The sequence below is a fragment of the Megascapheus bottae genome, chromosome 1, assembly GCF_031878675.1.
Source record: "Megascapheus bottae isolate mThoBot1 chromosome 1, mThoBot2.hap1, whole genome shotgun sequence".
In the NCBI taxonomy this organism is placed as follows: domain Eukaryota; kingdom Metazoa; phylum Chordata; class Mammalia; order Rodentia; family Geomyidae; genus Megascapheus; species Megascapheus bottae.
The window spans coordinates 45,006,533-45,026,093 of NC_143509.1; the positions used below are offsets into that span (position 1 = coordinate 45,006,533).

The 19,561-nt window shown below is 41.5% G+C and overlaps 1 protein-coding gene across 2 annotated transcripts in view; it reads right to left on the minus strand.

Moving 5' to 3' along the window:
• Etv5 (ETS variant transcription factor 5) overlaps nucleotides 1–19,561 on the minus strand; it is a 70,414-nt gene that overhangs the window by 22,130 nt on the left and 28,723 nt on the right. For both annotated transcript variants that reach the window (XM_090343411.1, XM_090343401.1), the window contains exons 6-8: nucleotides 16,029–16,158; nucleotides 14,855–15,142; nucleotides 381–640 (exon numbers count right to left, since the gene is read on the minus strand). In XM_090343411.1, coding sequence (XP_090199537.1) covers nucleotides 381–640; nucleotides 14,855–15,142; nucleotides 16,029–16,158 — 678 coding nt within the window. The remainder of the gene's footprint in view (nucleotides 1–380; nucleotides 641–14,854; nucleotides 15,143–16,028; nucleotides 16,159–19,561) is intronic.

Genomic DNA, 19,561 nt, shown 5'->3' on the forward strand with positions numbered 1-19,561 from the left:
GTTAAGCCTTGACTGAGGCCCCAAGCAAGATGGAACCCCAGTCATCTTCAGGCCAGACTCATTGGTACTTTGTACCAATTCTGGATGCCTACTATACCTCCTACACTGCTTCTCTCTTTTGTTTTGTATTTAGCTATGTATAAATACAGCAGACATGCTGTAACTAACTTCATACATTCTCTAAGGACCCTTTTCCTTTTCCTTCTGGTGGTGTAATTGAGGATGGACCCTTAGTACTTTCCATGCTATCTACCAACCTACATATTAGTGTTTGGAAGCCCATCTTATGACTTTGCTCCTCAGAGCCTGGCAGACAGAAGAGAATACTGAGTAGAGATGAATGCAAGAATAAAGAAACAACAATGTGACATTGCGCTCACCTGAATCAACGCAGTAATCCCGGGGTTCCTGCTTGATTCCCATTGGTGACTGGAACCCATGAGCAGGGGGGCCTGGCATCCCAGCAACCCCATGTTCATACAGTGGGTCATGGTATTCCTGCTTGAATCCCTGAGGGGGCGGGGGAGCTGCAGGGACAATGGGTTCTGACATTTGTCGGTGGTAACTGGGGCGATTATCTCCAGGAACTCCTGACTGAGGAGGGAAGGGGTGGCAGGGTTCAGACAGTTGTCTCTGAAATCTGTAAGAAAACAGAATACTGTTTAAAGTATGATGAATAAATATGACCTTTGATCAGACTGAATATGAATAACCAAGTAATTCTGCACTAACATACAAATACTTTCTATGGTAGTTCATCTGTCACCTATTGATAGGATTAAAATTTAAAACTGAGGAATCTACATTCTTTTTTTTTTTTGGCCAGTCCTGGGGCTTGAATGCAGGGCCTGGGCACTGTCTCTGAGCTTCTTTTGCTCAAGGCTAAGCAGTCCAACACTTGAGCCACAATGTACCTTCTGGCCTTTTCTATTTATGTGATACTGAGCAATTGAACACAGGACTTCAGGATGCTAAGCAAGTACTCTACCACTAAGTCACATTCCCAGCCCAGAACATTTTTAACCAGTTAGAAAACAAAATTTAAAAAAAAAAATCTTCAAGTAGCAATCAAAATAACCCTCCCACACCCAAAAATCCTAGGAATGAATGGGAAATGTGCAGGACATGTAAGCATAGATCTTAGCTGAATGCTAGCAGTCCAGGTCTGTAATCCTAACTGCCCCAGAGGCTGAAACCTGAAGGGTCAAAGTTCAAAGCCAGTCTGGCCAAAAAAGCCCAAGACTCTGTATACAATCAACCAGGGAACAAAAAAAAAGGCTGGAGATGTGGCTCAAGTAGTAGACCACCAGCCACAAGCAAGAAAACTAGGTGATTGAGGTGTTAAGTTGAAGACTGAGTGGTAGTAAAAAAATACAAATAAAAATTTTAAATTGTTTTATGGGGTTAAATATTGTGGCACATTCCTGTAATATCAATATTTAGGAAGGTGAATGTTGAATTTGAGGCTAACTTGGACTATATAGGCAAAACCCTACTGAAAAAAAAGAATGGAAAGAAAGGAAAGGAGGAAGGAAGGAAGGAAGGAAGAGAGGGATGGAGGAAGGAAAAGAAGACGGGAGAAAGGGAAGGAGGGAGGGAAAAAGGAGGAAGGAAAGAAGGAAGGAAGGAAGGAAAATTACTTTCTGAGGAAAGAAAGCCATCTAAAGCAAAAGCATTTAAGGCTTTGAATTTGTTGATTCACTAAAAATGATTCTATAAAAGGAAGTATCTTTCCAATCAACTTGACAAGATAACTGTACATTTTATTTAAAAGATAATTTCTTTCCCTCTTTTGAGATAGACTTTGCTATGTAACCCAGGCTGATGTCAAATTTTTGATCTTCCTGCCTCTGCCTCCTGAGTGTTGACATTCTAGATCATATGCTACCATGCTTAGCTAAAAAGGAGGTAATTTTTGTAATGAAATAATGACCTATAAGGTATCACATCCTTTACACTGCTATACTACTTAAAACACTTAATATGTGGAATGAAAAACTGACTGTCAAATAACTAACTACAAAGTCAAAAACTGTCAAGTATTAAGCACATTTCAAAATTTACTACTTACTCCTGTTAGTATTTCTAACTGGTGAGGAGAAAAGTTAGATTGCATTTTATATCACATGCCAAAATCAATTTCATATGGACAAAGACCACAAGAAGTAAAATCATAATGTGAAAATACATATATATGAAGATGTACATAATTTTGGAATGAGAGAAAACCTACAAAAGTACCACATCAACAGCAGAACCCATAAAGATAAGCATGTTTATTCATACCTCAGTGTGTAAATTTCTATGAGCCAACAAAAAGAACAAAACCCTCAGAAACAAAACCTATTAGAAAACATCAAAGTGGGAGAAAAATATCTTCGACAGTCAGAAAATGCCAGAAACAAAACCATAAGTAGCCGGGCCCAGTGGCTCACACCTATAATCCTAGCTACTCGGGAGGCTGAGATCTGAGGATCAAGGTTCAAAGCCAGCTAGAGCACAAAAGGACCTGAGACTCTTACCTCCAATTAACCTCTAGAAAATGGGAAGTGGGGCTTGGCTCAAGGATAGGGTGGTAGCCTTGAGCTCAAGAGCTCAGGAACAGCGCCCAGGCCAAGTTCAAGTCCCATGACCCTGGCCCTTGCCTAGCATGCACAAAGACCAAGGTTTGATTCCTTGGTACCACGTACATAGAAAAAAGCTGAAAGTGGTGCTGTGGCTCAAGTGGTAGAGCTCTAGCCTTGAGAAAGTCCAAGGACAGTGCTTAGACCCTGAGTTCAGGCCTTAGGACTGACAAAACAAAAAAAATAAGATACAATCATGGTAACCAAATTAAGATTTACATCTGAATAGTAACATTGCTTGTCTAAGAAAGATGATCTTAGATCACTTTCTTTTTTTTGCTCATCTATGGTTGAACATAAAGTATTCAGCATTTGTACAACAAGGTAAAGCAAGATTAATACCTGAGTATTCTTAGTACTCTTCACTAGTCAGATCCAGCCAGATAGATGGCTGTTGGTGTCAGGGAAGTCTGAGCCCTTCAAGTGATGCCACTTACTAGGGAGGTGGTACTTGGGTTTGTTTCCTTATCTGTGACAAGGAAGTATATTATCTTGTAAATGCTCCTGGAATGAACCACAATCATGTTCATGAAGTACTGCTATTGCCACGCCCTAATTTTTGACATGAGTTGTGTTTCGAAGGCTAGGTATGAAGGGTAGAGACAAATGGCCCTCAATTCATTCACAATGTCTGTATTAGGCACTAACCTATGCAGACAAAGAAAAACACTTGTAGCTGGGTACCAGGGGCTGACATCTGTAATCCTAGCTACTCAGATCGCTAAGATCTGAGGATCAAAGTTCAAAGCTAATTAGAGCAGGAAAGCTTCTGAGACTCTTATTTCCCATCAACCTCCAAAAGGCCAGAAGTGAAGCTGTGGCTCAAGTAGTACAGAGCTAGCCTTGAACAACAACAAAAAAGCTCAAGAACAAAAAATAGAGCTCAAGGACAGCACCTAGGCCTTGAGTTCAGGCCCTATGACTACATACACACACGTTTGTGATTTCCTTAAGCAGGAGCTGGAACTAGGGCTCAAGGGGAAAAAATACATCATCATAACAACTAATTTCAGTGAGTTTGAAAGCTTTCACTTTCATTTTTATTTTGATGCTGGGGTGAAACCTAGGGTCTTCACCCATGCAAAGCAAACGCAAAGCTACTGAGCTCCATTCTCAAGACTCCCCATATGTAGGTTTTCTCTTTGCTAATTCCAAGACTTAGCTTAGGTGATGCTCCTAGCACTTGAATCAAACCACTAGGCTTAACATTTTGCTGGTTATTTAGAAGATGGGAATGAAGACTTTTCTTCATGGGCTGGCTTCAAACCTTGATCCTCCAGGTTTCAGCCTCGTGAGAAGATAGGGTTACAGGTGTAAGCCACTAGCATCCAGCTCTCAATATTTTTTTTTTTGAAAAACTAACAATATAGTCCTTATATCATTAAGGACTTATTCTAGTTTTAGCTTGAATCTTACTAATTGATTCTATCTAATAATCTCCGACAACGGGTGTAACAACAGATTTCTAAAACATTGAAATCTTAAAGTACAGGGATCTTGGTGCAGACAAAACAGTACATCATGCTCTCAGGAGATCGTCTACCATTGCACCGCCAGCAGCACGTGAGACCATGTTCCAATGTGATCTCTGAGCAATTTTACATATCCATAGCCTTTCATCCCAGACACAAAACCTATGAATCTGCCCAGCCATCATTTTAAACACATTTTTACCAACTGTATAAGGTTTGACAGGTAGGAAGCCCTTCCCTGGAGTGTAAGGTACACTTAAACAAGGTTGTTGTTATTTAAAGAAACCTTTCAAGGGTCTCTGAAGAAGTGTGAATTTGCAACTGAGGTTTAGGTTTGACATTTAGAACGTAGGCGCCAGCAGCATGCAGCAAACCTGAAGGGAATTTCTTTCAGAACAGAAACAAGAAGATAATCTTCAGGCTTTGTTTGTATTAGATGCCCAAACTTTCTGTTACTTGGAAAGACGGTTCATAAGAGCCACCGTCCTCCCATGTTTTCTTTCCCTGTCCCTTTGCCACCATCTCAGTATGTTCAAAGGTGACCTCCACAAGTCACTTCCTCTGATGGCTCTGCAATGGCCTGTCTCGCTCAGTTCTTAACAAGAGCCTTTGTCGCTGGCAGGGCTGATAGTCCCACTTGTGCTTAAGACTCATCTCATTTTCCAGAACGAAACTCTAGAGTCAGCCTGGGGGGCCTCTTAGGAAAAGTCACTTCCACACTGGCAAGGGCCAACAGTTCTCCTTCCCCAACCCCCACCCCAGCCCCATCTCTCTCGCCAAAGATCAGAGAAACTCAGAGGCCCGGTGTCCGCAGGGCACATTCTGTCTCTGGGATTGCTTAGCCCTGGTTGTTTTTGAGAATCCACGTAGGGTAGCCCCCTTACACCAACATATTCCCAAGAAAGATTCTCCACTTGCTCTTGTAATTGCTCCTATTAGTAGAGATTAGTAAAGTAATTCAGTTCTTGTTCTCAAAATATATTATGTGAAGTTTACTACTGACCTTCATTTGAACCCTCTCAGCAATCCGTTTGAAGTATCTAAGAATGTGTCATCCACACAAAACAGCTACGACAAAGATGCTGCTTTGGACGAAGGCTGGCTAGCATTCCCAAAGGAGCAGTTCAGGCCCTCCCAGCCTCTCCTGCCCACCCCCACGTCCGACCCCACCAGCTCAAGTGGGATGAACTCACATTCAGTAAGCAAAGGCAGACGCAATATCCAATAAGGGTGGTTTTTTTTTTTTTTTCTTTTTTGGTGCCAGTTTATTTAAAGAGCCAGTTATTTATTTATTTGTCAGATTTTTATAGCCTTTCCTCCCAAGAGCTCACCCACGCCACCAACATTTGGTTTACGTTATGAAAAACCGTTCAATGCTTTTTCTGCATTTCCTTTTTGGCTTCTGCTGCCAACACACAGAGTAAACACAATGCTTATGGGGGGGGAGGGAGAAAAGTACAGATCTGATGAAGGCTGCACAGTGGTCACGGGTGCCAGATGAAGTGATGACAGGTCAGAGGTTGGTTTGGAGATGACATGTAAAATCTGTCAAGAGCCATACCATACACTTAAAGCTTTCTACCAAGGCTAAGGAAAGATAATAGAAACTGAGACACAGCACAACTGATTGAAGGCTCTGGCTGAAGCCAAATACCCAGGGCTGAAGCCCAACCTATCCTTTAACTTAAATGTATGGCCTTGAGTGAGCTAGGTAACTGTTCTGAGCCTTAGTTTCCCTCTATAACAAGAAAAACGACCAGAGCCAGGCATGAGTGGCTCATCCCTGTAATCCTTGGCTGAGATCTGAGGGTTACAGCTGAAAGTCAGCCTGGGCAGGAGAAGCCATGAGATGCCTTGGGCACAAAGAGGCTCAGAGACAGTACCTAGGCCCTGAGTTCTAGCCCCGTGACGGACCCCTCCTCCCCATCCCACTCTAAAAAAAACCAAACAACAAAAACCCCCAGAACATTTGTCTGAAGATATACTGTAAAAATGACATGAAGTAATCAGTGTAACAAGGCCTGGCCCACTAGGTTCTTCAGACACATGACCTGAAACCATTCCATCTTCTCCCTATAATATCCCAGTTGAAATCAGAAGCTATACAATACAAAGACCTATGACATCTAAACAAGAGAGCTCATTAACTGCCTGCAACATCCAATCTCCTTTTTCAGAAACAATGCTGTTTTATTCTTCAGTATCTAACTTTGTGGATCATGAGGCTTGAAATTGGCCAGGGCACTGTCCCTGAGCTCTTCAGCACAAAGCTACCTCCCTACCCTTGAGCCAAGACCCACTTCCCATTGTCTAGAGGTTAATTAGAGTTAAGAGTCTCAGGTCCTTTTGTGCCCTGGCTGGCTTTGAACCTTGATCCTCTGATCTCAGCCTCCTGAGTAGCTAGTTTTAAATCTTAAGACTAAGAAAATAAACATTAATGTGAAGAACTTGTGTGACGCTACTGTTTATTTTCCTGCTGTGAGGAATCAAACCCAAGGCTTCATGCATGCTAGGCAAGCGTTCTACCACTAAACCAGAGTCCCAGCCCAAAATGAAGATTAAGCATAGTTTATGGAAATAAAAATAATGTTTAAAAAGTCAAATGTCGGGGCAGGAGTTTGGCCTAGTGATAGAGTGCCTGCCTAGCATGCATGAAGACCCAAGTTCGATTCCTTAGTACCACAAAACAGAAAAAGCCAGAAGTGGTACTGTGGTAGAGCTCTAGCCTTGAGAATGCCCAAGGACAGCACTCAGGCCCTGAGATCACACACCCCAGGACTGGCAAAAAAAAAAAAGAAACTGTCTTTAGAAGCTAATATTTAGTGAATACCTTCAGTCCTGATGTAATTTTATTTAGTTCATATACATCTTCCATTTTCAGACAAAGAAACAAAACCTAAATAAAGCCAAGTGTGCCTATCTCATGTTCCATACTAGCAGAGCTGGAATTCAGTCCCAGGTCTATGAATCTGTCTGACTCTAGAACCATATGCCTAATGTATTTCTGTAAAACTGTCAAATACTCTGCTAGTGACATTTTAAAATCTCACTAGTTCAATCTCTTAAGCTTAGAAATTAAGAATTTAAGACCTTGCAAGGTCAAAAGAAATAACAGAAAATACTTAGAACTAAACTTGGAACTGAAGCAGTACCTGAGTAAGGAGATCCAGTATTGATTGTCTAAACAGGATACATTTGGGGGGAGGAAGGAGAAGCTACTAGCAGACAATGTGACCTTAGAAAACCTTAATGTATGGTTCTCCCAGACTTAACACCCTTACATAAAAAGAAAAAAAATGTTAAAAATTCGGAATTAGGGGCCAAGTGGCAGAATGCTTGCCTAACATGCATGAAGGCCCAGGTTTAATTCCTCGGTACCACATACATAGAAAAAAGCCAGAAGTGGTGCTGTGGCTCAAGTGGTAGAGTTCTAGCCTTGAGAAAGCCCAAAATCAGTGCTCAGGCCCTGAGCTCAAAGCCCAGGACTGGCCAAAAAAAATAAAAATCTGAGTTATAGAAACAAAGAAGTCAGAAAAGCACAACAAAAAGAAAATGTAGCCAGGCACAGTGGCTCACACCTGTCATCCTAGCTATTCAGGAGGCTGAGATCTGAGGATCACAGTTCAAAGTCAGCCTGGGCAGGAAAAGTCCATGAGACTCTCATCTCCAATTAACCACAGACACTGGAAGTGGCTCAAAGTGGTAGAAGGCTAGCCTTGAACAAAAAGAAGCTCAGGGACAGTACCCAGGGCCTGCATTCAAGCCCCACAATCAACAACAACAAAGTCAGACTGGAATACATTGCAAACATATGGAGGAATGTAATGATACTCCAGCACCCCAATAACTAATGTGTGCTAATGAAGGAAAGGAAAAGACAGCTATAGACATTATAGAAATTTTACAAAGAATACTATGAATAATTTTGTCAATTAATTTTAAAACACACGAAAAGTGAACCAATTACTAGAAAAAATATATTAAATTTACTAAAGAAGGTAAAAATCTACGAAAAAACTAACTAATGAAAACACTGAGTCAGTAATTAAAAACTTCCCATTAAGAAAAAAAGGGGGGAGGCAGGAGAATGGCCTAGTTGTAGAGTGCTTGCCTAGCATGCACAAAGCCCTAGGTTCATTTTCTTTTTTTTTTTTTTGCCCGTCCTGGGCTTGAGCTCAGGGCCTGAGCACTGTCCTTGGACTTTCTCAAGGCTAGAGCTCTACCACTTGAGCCTCAGCACCACTTCAGGCTTTTTTGTACGTATGTGGTACCAAGGAATCGAACCTGGATCTTCATGCATGCTAGGCAAGCACTTTAACCACTAGGCCAAACTCCCGGCCCCCTAGGTTCATTTTCTTGGTACCACATACATAGAAAAAACTGGAAGTGATTCTATGGCTCAAGTGGTAGAGCTCTAGCCTTGAGAAAGCCCAAGGACAGTGCTCAGGCTCTGAGCTCAAGCCCAGAACTGCACTCTCCCCCTCCCCCCAAAAGTTACATCCAACAATTTTATTGGTAAATTCTTCAAAAAGTTAAGGAATAAAGAATTCCATTTTCCCTTGAAGTATTCCAGAATATAGAAATATATGGTCCTTTCATGACCATAACCTCAATGCTACAAAGAAATTGTGAACAGAGACGCCAAAGTCTTAAAAATTTGAGGTCAAGTTAATAACAATGTACAAAAGGAAAAATATAACTAACAAAATACAACATAATTAACAGAACAGGTAAGACATAATTAACAAATTGGGTTTGTCATTAGAATTTGGGGGCTGGAATGTAGCTCCCTGGCAAAGCACTTGCCTAGAAAGTGCAGCACCCTGGCTGGGAGTTTGGCCTAGTGGTTAAAGTGCTTGCCTAGCATGCACGAAGGCCCGGGTTCGATTCCTTGGTACCACATACATAGAAAAAGGCCGGAAGTGGCGCTGAGGCTCAAGTGGTAGAGCTCTAACCTTGAGAAAGTCCAAGGACAGTGCTCACGCCCTGAGCTCAAGCCCAGGACTGGCAAAAAAAAAAAAAAAAAAAGGAAAGAAAAGAAAGTGCAGCATCCTGAGTTCAATCCCCAGAACCAAAAAAAAAAAAAAAAAAAAAAAGCAAAGTTGAGAAGTGAGGGAAGGGGAGGGACGAGTAAGAATGTTGAAAGGACACTGTTTTCATATACTGCTTTGTTGAATAATAAGTCATTTGTCAGACTCCTTAAAGAATAAAAATATTTAAAAAAAAACAATTCAAGGTTGGTTTTACATTATTTCATAAGGGAAAGAAATCAGGTCTGACAAATGTTTATTTCAATTCACATTAATATCTTTTTAGCTAAGGTGGAAAAGGAAATTTAGTTAATGTGGTGTGATCAACAGGTAGTAGAAACCTACAATAAACATTATGGGAAATGCAAAAACAAAACAAAACAACAATAACAAGAACTTTTTTTTTTTTTTTGCCAGTCCTGGGCTTGAGCTCAGGGCCTGAACACTGTCCTTGGGCTTTCTCAAGGCTAGAGCTCTACCACTTGAGCCTCAGCACCACTTCCGGCTTTTTTCTATGTATGTGGTACCGAGGAATGGAACCCAGGTCTTCATGCATGCTAGGCAAGCACTTTAACCACTAGGCCAAACTCCCGGCCCCAAGAAATGAACTTTTAAGATTCAAAACTAATCAACATCTTGAACCACAAATAACACTTCAAGAAAGTACACTGTTCAATCTGTCAAAGGAGGTTTCAATGAGCAGCTAAGAAACTCCATTTTGGATCCCCAAGTGAATCTGTACTGTCATGCATAACATGCTATTAACGGGGCACGTGGAGAGAATATACGTCAGACACATCCACTTTTATTCCAGGCCAGGCTACACATATGACTCAGTCAAGTTCTTTCCTCTAAAAGCCACAACATCTGAAGGGTGAAAATGAACAGCAATTTAATAGGGAAGGACTTTTTAAGAGAGGAAGCAGACACAGAGAAAAACTGGAGTCTATAAAAATCTCTTAATTTATCTACTATCTTTAAGGAATGAGTAATTTCTAGTAAATTCCAGAAAACTTAGCTCATCCCTGTAAATTTTCAGGCCTAGATTATAACCCTGGAGGAAAAAAACTTTCTCAAACAGGTTAGGTAGTTTCCTGTTTCAGAATGCTGACTTCTTACTGACTGGGAGCTATATGCCAACTGTCCGTAACAAGAATGATCACTCACTATACTACTGGTGTTCTTAAAATAATCAGGAAGCAGGTGCATGCATGTGTGTGTATCCCCATCCAAGTACTGGGATTTGAACCCAGGGCTTAAGAACTGTCCATTAGCTCTTTCTCTCAAGACTGGTACTCTACCACTTGAGCCACAGCTCCACTTCTGGTTTATTAGTGGCTAATTGGAGTAGGAATCTCACAGACTTTTCTGACTGGGCTGGTTTCTAGCTCAGTCTCCTGAGTAGCTTGGATTACAGATGTGAATTACTCACATCTGGCTTCAGAGAATTTTTCTTTCAGTGGTACTTGGGTTTAAACTGAACCTCAAACTTGCTTTATTGATGTTCAGCCACTCGAATCAACCCTCCATCCAGCCCTGCTTTCTACTGATTTACTGGAGTCTATTGAACTTTTTTTTTTTGGCCAGTCCTGGGCTTGAGCTCAGGGTCTGAGCACTGTCCTTGGACTTTCTCAAGGCTAGAGCTCTACCACTTGAGCCTCAGCACCACTTCGGCTTTTTTTTTCTATGTATGTGGTACCAAGGAATTGAATCTGGGCCTTTGTGCATGCTAGGCAAGCACTCTACCACTAGGCCAAACTCCCGGCCCTCTATCAAACTTTTATGTCTGAGGTGATTTGGAATCTCAATCCTTTAGATTTTAGTTTCCTGAGTAGCTCCTTCAAGAATACTTTCTTAAATTTTATCTTATTGATTTTTGCTTTTTTTTTTTTAAATGTCAGGTGCATGAGAATAGTATATTTCAGCAAATTCTTAGAGGACTCATTTTTCCATTGGAGCCCTTTCAGTTGACTTGTGGGACTTGATCTTCAACTTGAGATGTAATAATGAGAAACCATGGGACTACACTAAGGGCCTGACGTAGGAATAGCTTCTGCTCTACCCAGCACACGTGACTACATCCCACAGTCCCACAAAAACCCCTGAGATTGGGTGGCTGAAGGAAATGCACACCACTCTGAGGAGCAGCTGGTCTCTCGGGATAAATGGAACATGTTTGAACATGCCAAATTGCATGGTTTTCCCTTCCTTTCAGGGAGGAAATCACCAATATAAATCACAGCTTTCAAGCACAGTGTTTATCTTCCAAAAATAAACTGAGTTGTGAAGAATTATATACTAGGATTATATGAAACATTAAGAATGTACTTTGATGAGATTCTATTTTAGTTGTTTAAAGTATAATCCTTGTAAAATACCATCACTATCAACAAAATACACTGAGGTCAAATAAGATAGAGATAAATGTAATCTACGGAAAGAAGCCTAAATCAGTTTTTATACTCAAAAAGCAGAACCTATATTGAACTGTAACCCCTATGTACAACCTCTTAATAATATCAAAATAATTATATATGCACACATATATGTATATTTGTGTATATATATGTATATGTGTGTATATATATACATATATATGGCAGACTCTACATTCAACTGAGCAGATTAAACACACTTCGGGCAAACAAAAATCAATGCATTGCCACAAAGGTTTAGATTTAGGAAAACTCGGGAGGATTTTGTAGTTTAAGACATGGGTAAGAGGCTAGGTGTTATAATCCTAGCAATTTAGGAGGGAAAGAAGAGGAAAATCATAGTTCAAGCCAGTGGGGGCAGGGAGGTGAGCTGTGGGTACTCTCTCCAAAATATAAGGCAAATAAAGGGATGGCACATGGGTCAAACATACCTGCTTAATATAAAGCAAGTGGTCCAGAGTTCAAATTCCAGTATGGGCAAGGTAAGAGAGAGGAAAGAGAGGGAGAGAGAGAATATGTTCTAGTATGAAGAGATGGATAAAATTAAAATTCAAGGTCAAAACTGTTTCATCTTTTTCAAGCTGGGTACTGGTGGCTCACACCTGTAATCCTAGCTACTCAGAAAGCTGAGATCTGAGGATCTCAGTTGAAAGCCATCCCGGCACTAAAGTCTGTGAGACTCTTATCTCCAATTAACTATCAGAAAAAGACTTTTGTTGGTGGTGGTTTGTGGGGCTTGAGCTCTGGGCTTGGGAACTATCCCTGAGCTCTTCAGCTCTACCACTTGAGCCAGGCTGTGGACTCAACAACAACAAAATAGTCTTTTTTAAATGCAAATTCCAGGGCTGTGAGTTTGGCCTAATGACAGAGTGCTTGCCTAGCAGCAAGGGTTCAATTCCTTGGTACCTCATACATAGAAAAAGCCACATGGGGGGCGGTGGGGGGAAGGGTAAAGGGTACCAAGGCATGTGAAAGGGTATCAATGTACGTGAATTAATGCACCTTCTATATGGCAAATATCATGTAACCCTTTTATTAATTACAATAAAAAATATATTTAAAAAATTAAAAAAAAAAAAAAAAAGAAAAAGCCACATGGTGCTGCGGCTGAAATGGTAGGACTCTAGCCTTGACAAAGCCCAAGGACAGTGCTCAGGCCCTGAGTTCAAACCCCATGACTGGTAAAAGAAGAAAAGAATTGCAAATTCCCAAAGAGAAAGGATGATCAAAATGCAAATTCCAAAAAAGAAAAGAGGGAGGGAAAGAGGGAGGCAGTGAGGGAGCTAGAGAAAGAGAGAAGGAAAGAAAAGAAATAAGGAAGGAAAGAAAGAGAAAGGCAAATTCCTTCAGGTGCTACTACTAGCAGCTCAAACCTATAATCCTAGCTACTCAGGAAGCTGAGGTCTGAGGATTGGGGTTGGAAATGAGTCTATGATACACATATGTCCAATTAATCAGCAAAAAGCTAGAAGTGAATCTATGCCTCAAGTGGAACAGAAGAGACTAAGGGATAGTGCCCTGGCTCTGAGTTTGAGCCCTAAGACTGTTACAAAAAAAATAAATAAAATAAAGGTGCTAGCTTTGAGCACAAAAGCTCAGGGACAGCGCCCAGGCACTGAAGTCATCAAACTCCATGACTGGACCCCCACCAACCCAAAAAAAAGACAGGAAGAAAAACTTAAGAGTATTGAAGGATATTTCTAATTAACAAAGAGGTACTAAAGAATAGGGGTGAGGGTAGAGGACAGAGCTAGACCATGTTTGCTCTCCACATGAGACAGCTATACATTCAGACCCCCCAACTCAGTAATGGGCTGAGCAGAGTCCGAATTGTGATCCTTCCTTTCCCACACCCAGGGCCCTCTAAGTACCCTGAGCTTTGAGATGGAAGTACTCTAATACTGTGGTACACAGTACTATTTCTACTTTATCCATTCAAGAAGCCCATTGAATATTTCCCTTCAGACTCCATTTCTATCTCTCGACTCTACAACATCAACCCAGTATATGTGAAATCATTCTACTCCCACGGGCAAAGCAAAGTGTAGAGAAAGTTCAAGATGACAGGCAGATATCAAAGGGACAGCCCCTAAAATATGCAACATCCACGTTCTGTTCTGGCTCCTCTCCCTGAGACCCAAGCCTCTTCCTTTCTTTAGAAGACTCAGCAGCTTGGAGGCGGACTACTCTATTGTCAGACAGAGCTGTGAAAGGACAAATAATTTCCAGTGGAATTAAGGTATTTTTCCAACTCAGCCAACCATTAATAAAGTGTTATACTAGCTTTTTGGATTTTTTTTAATGTTATTAAAACAGATTTAACATGAAATTATTTTTCTTTCTTTCTTTCTTTCTTTTTTTTTTTTTTTGGACAGTCATAGGACTTGAACTCAGGGCCTGAGTACTGTTCTGGGATGTTTCTCAAGGCCAGAGCTCTACCACTTGAGCCACAGCACCACTTCCAGCTTTTTTCCATGTATGTGGTACCAAGGAATTGAACCCAGGTCTTCATGCATGCTAGGCAAGCACTCTACCATTAGGCCAAACTCCTGGCCCTCTTCCTTTCTTTTTTTGCCAGTCTTGGGGCTTGAACTCAGGGCCTGAGCACTGTCTATGGCTCTGCCACTTGAACCACAGCACCACGCCCAGCTTTTTCTGTGCATGTGGTAAGCACTCTACCACTAGGCTAAACTCCCAGCAAAATGATTTTTCTTTATGGTGTAGAACCACACATGTGCTAAGTATTTCAGATACTGAACTATCTGCTATCTCACCCTTCTTCCTCAATTAATAATCCTATATCCAATCAGCAAGATGCCATTTAGAAAAAAACGATAAAACCTACTGAAATAAAAATGGTGTCTCGACCAACTGGCAGGCCTGTAGGGTGCTTTTTGCCCACAGAGTGGTTTTGTTTAGTCTGCAAAGTACTGTTACTGTTTTTTCATTCCAATTAGTTGCCGACTTAAAACAAGTCTATACTTATATAAAAATCCAAATTTCCCAATTATCCTGTCGAACAGCAAGCTTGTACTATAAGGGAACAACTGGCTGCTGTCTCTTTTGTTGAGTTCCCCGTCCCAACAGAGGCCATCTCCTCAGCCACTTCCACCCCCACCCCACCCCAAACCCCCAACACTCAATGCTCAATACTTGGACCCTGTCTAGTACGGGGTACAAGCAGGTCCTATTCATCTTATTATTTATAGATAGGTACCAGACCAATCTGCCTGGCTCCTGCTTCCCAATGAGGAAGGAGGAGTTGAGAAAATCCAGAGCAGCATAGCGCCCACCTCTGTTCTGACGGATACTGGTTTTCAGGCATCATCTTTGGCATCTGCAGGGGTTGATGTGGTGGTCGAGGGATGGCAAACGTCTGCGGCTGTGGTCCAGGTTCTGGAAGCGAATGGGGGGTGGGAGCAGGGCCCACCCCAGGTACTGAGCCAGCTCCAGGGGTATGGGTCGAGGGGGGCAGAGTAGCTTGAGGTGGGGGAAATAGGGAATTCTGATGGGTAGGTGACAACGGAGTGGTAGGAGGGGTTAATGGCTTGAACCCAGAGGGAGGCTTCCTATCATAGGCACTGTGAACAGAAGAGAGAAGGAACCATTAGGCTGCAGTGAAGCCATTAGTATGGTTACCAGGTCCAGTGTTCAGCATTCATGAAGGAAATAACAGCATTAACATAGTTAAATTTCTAGCAGCCCGGAGGGAATATTTGTACCTCTGAAAAGTGACAAACACACTGCGTCACGGGGACTTGTTTAACACATCTAGTGATTTTTTTTCAAAGATAATTTTAGTCTCTGCTTCCGGTTTCTTTTTTTCCCTCCTTCTAAAAGAATTCTCTGTGCCTGGGTAGAGGTAGAGGGTGAGGGGAGAATGTACATCCGGGCATTCTCGGGTTCCATCTCCTATGTATTCCAGGGCTTAGGGGAATGAGTAAGAATCTTGGTGGAAGGTAAATTTCTGATATAACATCACTTGAATTAACAATCCTCTGCCTCCTCCTCTCAGACAGATCTATGTTTACCTTCTAGAGCAAAGAACAATTTAAAATTAAAGCTTCAATCCCAAAGCCTGGATGTTCCTAGGTAAAGGGCACAAGAATGGGACTTTTTTTTTGGTCTCTTCTGATTTGAAGATTACTTCCTTGGTGCGTTAAAGTTCACATTAACATATGATAGACATGAAGAAGAATACATTCTCTGCCTGTTTTGAAGCCACAGATCAAATACCCCAGTATTCTGGACACTTTGACTGGCAGGGCCTGGAATGGCCTCAGGTTAGATCCCTGTACAGCTATACCATTTGTTGCTGTCGAACACATTTTTCTTTTTGTGTATAGCCCAGTGGTTCCACATGGACTGTGCTATACCTAGAGGATTACACTGGGTAATACTGAGAACATTCAATGTAATGGCTACTTCCAGAGCCTTTCTGGGCAGCCTTCCTCTGGCCCCACTTACCAATAGTTGTAGAGGCACTTTTCTCCATAGTTAGCACCAAGAGCCTGCTCATGGCTACAGGACGACAGCTCAGAGGAGGGGCTATGCACTTCCCTCTTGATCTTGGCCGGAGGTGGGGCATGAAGCACCACTGAAATCAGAAAAGTCAAGTTAGTTTAGCAAACAATGCCTTCCTCTTTCTTAAACTGTCCAACCAGCTAACTGTTCTTAGAACTCAAGTCCAGTCACAAGTCCAGAAAGTAAAGCAAAACTTTTAAAAACACAACCTTGCAACAAAATCCAATTTAGAAGCTAAATAATTTCAGAGGGCCTTTCAGCCAAAGTAGAAAAAGTTAAAATGGCTACTGTCTGTCCAGCTACCTCGGAGAGCAGGAAGGAAAAACATGAATTAAACTTCTCTGCTGGCCACTTCCACTGCTTTGAAAGTCTCACTAAAAAGATAATCACATGGGAAGCCAGTGCCTCACACCTGAAATCTGAGGGCTGTAGTTCCAAGCCCACCCAAGAAATAAAAAGTTCATGAGACTCATCTTCAATTAACCACCAGAAAACTGGAAGTATAGCTATGGCTCAAAGTGGTAGAGCACTAGCCTTCAGTGAGAAAGCTCAAAGACGCTGCCCAGGGCCCTAAATTCAAGGCTCAAGACCAAACAATAAAAAAAAATTTGAGGGCCGGGAGTTTGGCCTAGTGGTAGAGTGCTTGCCTAGCATGCACGAAGACCCGGGTTCAATTCTTCGGTACCACATACATGGAAAAAAGCTGGAAGTGGTGCTGTGGCTCAAGTGGTAGAGCTCTAGCCTCGCGAAAGTCCAAGGACAATGCTCAGACTCTGAGTTCAAGGCCCAGGATTGGGAAAAAAAAAAAAATTTAAAGCGAGGAATGAGCTGGGCCGGGTGGCTCATGCTTATAATCTTAGCTACTCAGGAGGCTGGGAGCTATGGATTGCAGTTCAAGCCAGCCTGGGCACTTAAAAGTCCAAGAGACTCTTATCTCCAATTGACCATCAGAAAACCAGAAGTGGTGCTGTACATCAAGGGTTAGGGTCAAACCCCATGACTGACGCCCCCCTCCACACACACACACACAAAAAAGCCAGGAGTTTGGCCTAGTGGTAGAGTGCTTGCCTAGCATGCACAAAGACCCAGGTTCAATTCCTTAGTACCACATACATAGGGAAAAAAAAAAAAAAAAGGCCATAAGTGGTGCTGTGGCTCATGTGATAGAGCTCTAGCCTTGAGAAAGCCCAAGGACAGTCAGGCCCTGAGTTCAAGCCCCAGGACTGGCCAAAAAAACCATTTTTTTAAATAAAGTTAAAAAAAAAAAAAAAATGACAAGGCAAGCTGTAATGGCGAATGTATCTACCTATTACCTCCTGGAGGCTGAGATCTTAAGAGATCACAATTTGAAGGTAGACATGACTCTTATCTCCAATTACCCACTCTCCCTGTTCCCCCACCAAAAAAAAGCTGGAGTGGAGCAAAGGCTCAAGTGGTGGAGCACCAGGCGTGAGCAAAAAAGGCCCAAGTCCCAGTATCATCACCAAAAAGAAAGAAAAGAAAATATATCTCACTAAAACGTTGACTCCTATTATGCCTAAAACATTTAGGAGTTTAGTGAACTGTCAATGATTACAATAAATAGAATTAGCCATACGATCCCTTCTATGTGGGAAGACTGAATGACTTGCCTTCCAGCCAACATTTAAGTCTATATCTCCAAGTTCTGGGCTCAGCTGTCAACCCATTAGATTGACGCCATCACTAACGACAAGATATAAAGTTGTCATGGCAGTGACTGGAGAGGACAAGTTTTCATCACTCTTACATAATACCAACCGCTTTTCCTGAATACATGCAATAGAAGTTGAGAACAGATTATATTTAGAAGTCTAATATTAGAGTCTTGTGATATTTTTTTTTGATGGTGACATCATGGAAACCAACGTTCAATTGTTATTAAATGTTTTCAGATAGAGAAAAACCTAAGTTTATGATTGAATATTGTTAGTAAATAAGAAAAGAGAGCTGGACAAAACAATATAATGAGTAATTTGGCAACTAGAAATATGGCCACACTGGTCACTGCCTCTCCTACCAGTCTTTGATTATAAAGTTTTGGTTAAATTATTAGGAAAGGCAATCAAATTTCAATTTAAATAAAAGTTACACAGCCTAACTACACAGAAGGCTGAGCTCTTAGGATCATAGCTCAAGTAGGAAACTCCATGAGATTTTTATTTCCAGTTAACCAACAAAAAGCCAGAAGTGGGGTTATGTTCCAAATAATAGAGCACTAGCTTTGAGCAAAAAGCCTCAGGGACAGCACCCAGGGCCTGAATGCCCTAGGGCTGATACCAAAAAAAGAAAATGGGGGAGGGAGGACAATCACTGCTTTAGAACGGATTAGAAAGTAAATATGTACAGTATTATTCAATTTCCTCATTTGGAGTTTTAGAAATAGTTAGGAATATAGTTCTGATAGGATTAACCCTAGAGTATAAACCAAAGTTGTCAATTATTATTGCCAATCTTGAGCTCAGGGCCTGAGCGATGTCCTTGGACTTTCTCAAGACTAGAGGCTCTACCACTTGAGTCACAGCACCATTTCTGGCTTTTTTTATGTATGTGGTACCAAGGAATTGAACCCAGGTCTTGGTGCATGCTAGGCAAGCACTCTACCACTAGGCCAAACTCCCAGCCACCAGCATTATCTATTTATCTATTTAAAAAGAGAATCTCAACTTCTAGCTCACTCTTAATCGGATTTCTGCAAATCCAAATAGAGGGCTTAGTGCATGCCACACCATCTTCTCTATAAGTTGGGTAGTATTTTTTTTTAACCATGAAATTGTCTTACACACGGAATCTTATGTTCTTATACAAAAGGGGAGTTCAAAAAATATAAATTAGGGTTTGTGGCATGACTCAGCTGGTACAGTGCCAGCTAATGAGTGAAATCAAGTATCTGAAAGCAAGTTCGAGTCTTGGTCCTATACAAAAAAAGCAAGCAAGCTAAATGAGGGAATGACAAAATATATTCTCAGTACCTGCAAGTAGGGAGCATATGGCCCTATATAAAGCTAACCACAATTCGGTCACACACAGATTCTCCTCTCCACCCACTGAAACTGGTACAGAATCCATCAATTAAAGGGGATAAGAAAACTGAATGGCAGGAATAAGATTGGAAGTTTAACAGATCCATGTGGACAGTAGAGCCATAGGGAAAGGCCCACAATCCAAAGTTTCATTGGTCAAGAGGACATATAAAGGGTTCAAAGTATGGTATCCATCAGAGACTTATATTTAGGCAGAAACTCAAAAACCCAAGGAATTCTTCTTGTTTTCATTCTGTTTCCTCATTTGTATCCATCAGAGACTTAGATTTAGGCAGAAACTCAAAAACCCAAGGAATTCTTCTTGCTTTCATTCTGTTTCCTCATTTGTAAAATGAAGTCTGCAATGTAGCCTTGAGAAATAAAAGAAAATGGCAACACCTTGTAGCTGGTGCTATGATGATACACAGAACCTGT